This window comes from Cariama cristata, unplaced genomic scaffold, assembly GCF_000690535.1.
Source record: "Cariama cristata isolate BGI_N322 unplaced genomic scaffold, ASM69053v1 scaffold42074, whole genome shotgun sequence".
In the NCBI taxonomy this organism is placed as follows: domain Eukaryota; kingdom Metazoa; phylum Chordata; class Aves; order Cariamiformes; family Cariamidae; genus Cariama; species Cariama cristata.
This window is the reverse complement of record NW_009614302.1, coordinates 1,627-5,555: the sequence shown is the minus strand read 5'-3', so window position 1 is coordinate 5,555 and position 3,929 is coordinate 1,627. Positions and strand designations below refer to the sequence as shown.

Genomic DNA, 3,929 nt, shown 5'->3' with positions numbered 1-3,929 from the left:
GAGAGCCTGATGTCGAGACCGAGGGGCTCTTTTGGTGGAAGGGAGGTAGATCCCTCGGGGACCGGGGTGTGTTTTGCATGCGCTCGCGCTACAGCGGGGCCGGAGGAAAAGCAGCAGCAGAGGTGAAAGGGGAGAGTCGGTGGCGGAAGGAGCTGAAGGGCAAGCTAAGAAGCTGAGGAGGTGATGCTCAGCTGCTGATTAGCGGGATCAAACAGCACCGATCTTACCAGTATCGATGAAGCCAAGGATGCAGAGTGTGATGGAAACGTTAACGCTCTGAATGCTGAATTCCTGCCTCAGGGAGCTGAAAAATCCGTCCAAGGCAAACTTAGTTGCAGAGTAGGGGACCGTAAAGGGAAACCCGACTTTACCTGGGCACAGAGTGAAGTGACGTTATAGCACGGAAAGCTGCTCTGCCTGAACCTCTGTTTCGCCCTTCATCAGATGCAGTGTTTTGCCCAAAGAGAGTTTATTGTTACTGAAACGTCATCCTGGCACCTGAACAGCAGCATCGCAAATGTTCGTGTCAGCTTCCAGCTCTTTTAAGGTCTTAAGGCCGGCACCGTGGCTCATGTCTCTGCTCAGGGCATGAGCAACACCCAGTAACTGTGAAACCCTCAGGGGGCGGAGATGGAGCAAAGTTTAAACTCTTGTCTCTGGGTACTGAGCTAAGCTCATCGCCAGAAGACTAACCAACATACCGGCTGTGAGTGGGGACATCTGTTAGTAATTTAGTTTACTGACTTAAATTTATTAAACAGAGTCATGTTTTTATGAATAGAGTCAGTCAATAACTCACTCTACAAATATTAGCAGGAACTTGACCTACCAAACAAAGAAGAACAGTCTCTAACGAGCCTGACACCAGGGTGTGGGGTTTAATTACAGCGCTGGTCAGAAAGCAAGCTGGGGTGATTGCATTGCATCAGAGAGCAAACTCCATTGAGACAATACAAAAAAGATCTGGATTTGGTTTTAGGGCTTTTTTTTTTTTTTGGAGTGCGTTAAGCAGTTACAGCTCCATTAGGATGCCTGGTGTCTCTGCGTGCTACTTCTGAAAATCAGCCCGTGGTGTCTTTTGACTGAATACCATGTCGCCGACCTTGCTCCGCACTCACCTGCCATGGATGAAACGACAACGATGCTGCCCTCGCTCTCCTTCAGCATGGGCAGGGCAGACGTGGTCATTGCCACATAGCTGAGGAAGTTGATCTCCAGGAGCTTTCGTACGTGCCCAACATCCCCGTTGAAATAACCAAAGTACGACGTGCCGACGTGGTTAAGAATCAGCATGTCTAGGCCTCCTGCAAGCAGAGGAGCAGACGTTAGTGCAGGGTGGGAAAGGGCTACAACCAGCAAAACAGTCTTTCCTGGGAGCAGAATAAATGTAATCAAAAAAAGTCAGGTTTTTGGGGGAGAGCTGTGGCCTGTGGTCTCTGAAGTAGGGATATAGACTGGATGGTGGCTGCCAGTAACAATTTTGTTGTGATTTTGTGTTTTTTGGGGTGGGGGGTGTTCAAAACACATACAGTGGCACGAGGGAGATCACGCGTGAGTTGTCTGTGGGCCTGGGGCGGGAGGGGGAGTGCTCCACACCAAAATATTGCATTTCCGCAGCCGTGACCCATCACCGCAATAGCAAGGCTGCTATGGGCCTGATGGACGGTTTCAGACCGCGGTAGCTGGAGATGATGAAATCCAGGATTATGACATTGGAACAGGATGTCATGAGGGCACAGAGCTGAAATTGAGAGCGCAGTTCGATTTGAGCTGGAGCGACAAAGCTGGGCAGAGGAGTGGGACTGCAAAGGGCACGATTAGGGGGAAAAAAATAATCTCTCCTGTCTCGCCCCAGTCTCCATCTCTCATGTTTTTTTTTTGGTCGGCACGTGGCAAAAAGCAGCACGGCCAAGGCGAGACGCAGCGTTGCGCTGTCATGTGCAGAGAGCAGGCTGTAAACGTACCCAGCGAGGTCGCTGCCTCCTTCACCACGTGCTCGGCGAAGGCCATGTCCTCCATGGTGCCGCTGACGTACCGCGCGGAGGCTGCCCCCAGCTCCCGGCACCGCTCCACCACCTGCCACACCAACGCCATGTGTCAGAAACCCCTTTCCCTGCCCTGGGAAGCCGGGTGCGGTAGCAAAAGAGGGTGTCTGTGCTCCCTCTGATGTTTTCCCCACCTTAAAGCAGCGGTTTGGAGTTTCGGGGCTATGTTTGGAGCCTTTCAAGCTTCAAAAGGAGCCTGAAAAATTATTCTTGTGATGAATGCATTACCCAAGGCAGTCTGGCTCTTTATCGGCCCAGTCTGTGCCGCAATTGCATGCGTGTGGGTAGGGTGAGCAGGATTGTATATCACTGCGGTGGAATGAGGGTGTGTGTGCTGAGAGCGCCCGTGTGCATGGGGATATGTGTACACAACTCGGCAAGGTCAAATATCGTAACGTGTGCTATGCAGAGTGCATGTGTCTGCAGGAGAGGGATTTCTGGGCATGCGAGAACCCCAGGCAGCACAAGTATGCGTGCCTGTGAATGCAACTGTGCCTATCTGGTACTCGTGCCGTGGCAAGTACGTGTGCGTGTATTCGTGTGATGTGAGATTGCCCTTCATGTGTTTGTGTGTGCACCGCCATGAACGTGCATGTGTGAGTGCTCAGCTTGCCATTTACTTTCTGGAGCTTGGCCTCTGTCCGTGCTGTGATCAAAATGTGGGATCCCATCCGCGCCAGGTGATATGCCATTTGCTCTCCGATTCCAGTGCTTGCTCCGGTGACAATCACCCGCTTTCCTTTCAGCATCTCTGGGGACCAAAGCACAGGGATTTAATTTATCCAAATACTGTTTAAAAAAAATAATACTAAAAATCCCCTAATGCCCTTCAGAGTAAGTGGTTAACTGGAGGCTAAGCGAGCCTGCAAGTGCAAAGCGTCCGGCACCAGGACGTCTCTTCCAGCTGCTGGAAAAAGCTGCGCTCCGGAGCAGCTGCAGCTCCTCACTGAACGCAGCAACACGGGCACAGTGCTCGACTCTTTCAGTAGGTTTTTCCACAACTTATAAACACCCTGACTATTTTGTAATAAATATCATCCACTAAGTGCATGCTTCAAAACTGAAAATCCAGCATTTAAAAGTCATGTTTGCACGTTCTTTCGCTACACACTGGAAAGTGCAGTGTTCGGAGCCCTCTCCGTCTCAGACCCCCTGCCTCACCCGCTCCCTCAGGAAGTGTTTCTGCATATTACTTGCTCAGTTTTGATTTCAGATCTTTGTTAAAACAATTTTCCAGTATCAGCCACCACACAAAGGCTTGGACGTGGTTTGGTCCAAGCTCTGTACAGTTTCTACGCAGAACACTCAAATGTGGCTTTTAATATTTTTCTTTAAAGACAGATTCACTTTTAATACTTACCCGGTTTGAAATTCTCCCTCGCAGAATAAAACCAGAAGGCCAAAACCAATCCCAAAAAGGGAATGAGAATCTTTTGCCACCGACCCATCCCACTGTGGAGTCAGAAATAAAGCATGAGAAGGGAAAGAAAAAAACCCCAATCCTCTGCAGAGCTGCTCCAGAGGGAAGCAGCAACGCCAATCCTTTAAAACCTGTTAGCGAAGGAACTGCAACTTCCAAAGCACTGGAAAATCACGGGTGGATGGATGAGTGGAGCAACCCCTTTGATTTGCTCCCCGCTGGAGCTGGCGAGCCTCGGCCTAACCGGCAGTGCTGTTTGGGTTCTGCCCGGCTCTTTTCATATTTCCTGTCCTACGTTAAAATGCAGAATTTTGCACAACACCCTGGAAGAGGTGTGTCTTTGCTGAGCAGCGTCAAGTTTCACTTCGCGAACATCAGAGGCAGCCCAGTGCAGGTGGTTAAACATCGTCTGCTGTTCCTGCTGGCACCCTACGTGGGGGCACGCGGGGATGCAACCCGGGTCC

At 50.6% G+C, this 3,929-nt stretch overlaps 1 protein-coding gene across 1 annotated transcript; it reads right to left on the bottom strand.

The window, feature by feature from the left end:
* Positions 1–227: 227 nt before the first annotated feature.
* On the bottom strand, positions 228–3,493 carry LOC104161045 (corticosteroid 11-beta-dehydrogenase isozyme 1-like; the record flags this gene model as incomplete). Its single annotated transcript, XM_009699339.1, has 5 exons — positions 3,406–3,493; positions 2,666–2,796; positions 1,965–2,076; positions 1,119–1,304; positions 228–371 (listed from the first exon to the last, which is right to left on the bottom strand). Coding segments are annotated over exons 1-5 (661 nt in total), but the record flags the coding sequence as incomplete, so codon positions are not given.
* Positions 3,494–3,929: the final 436 nt, after the last annotated feature.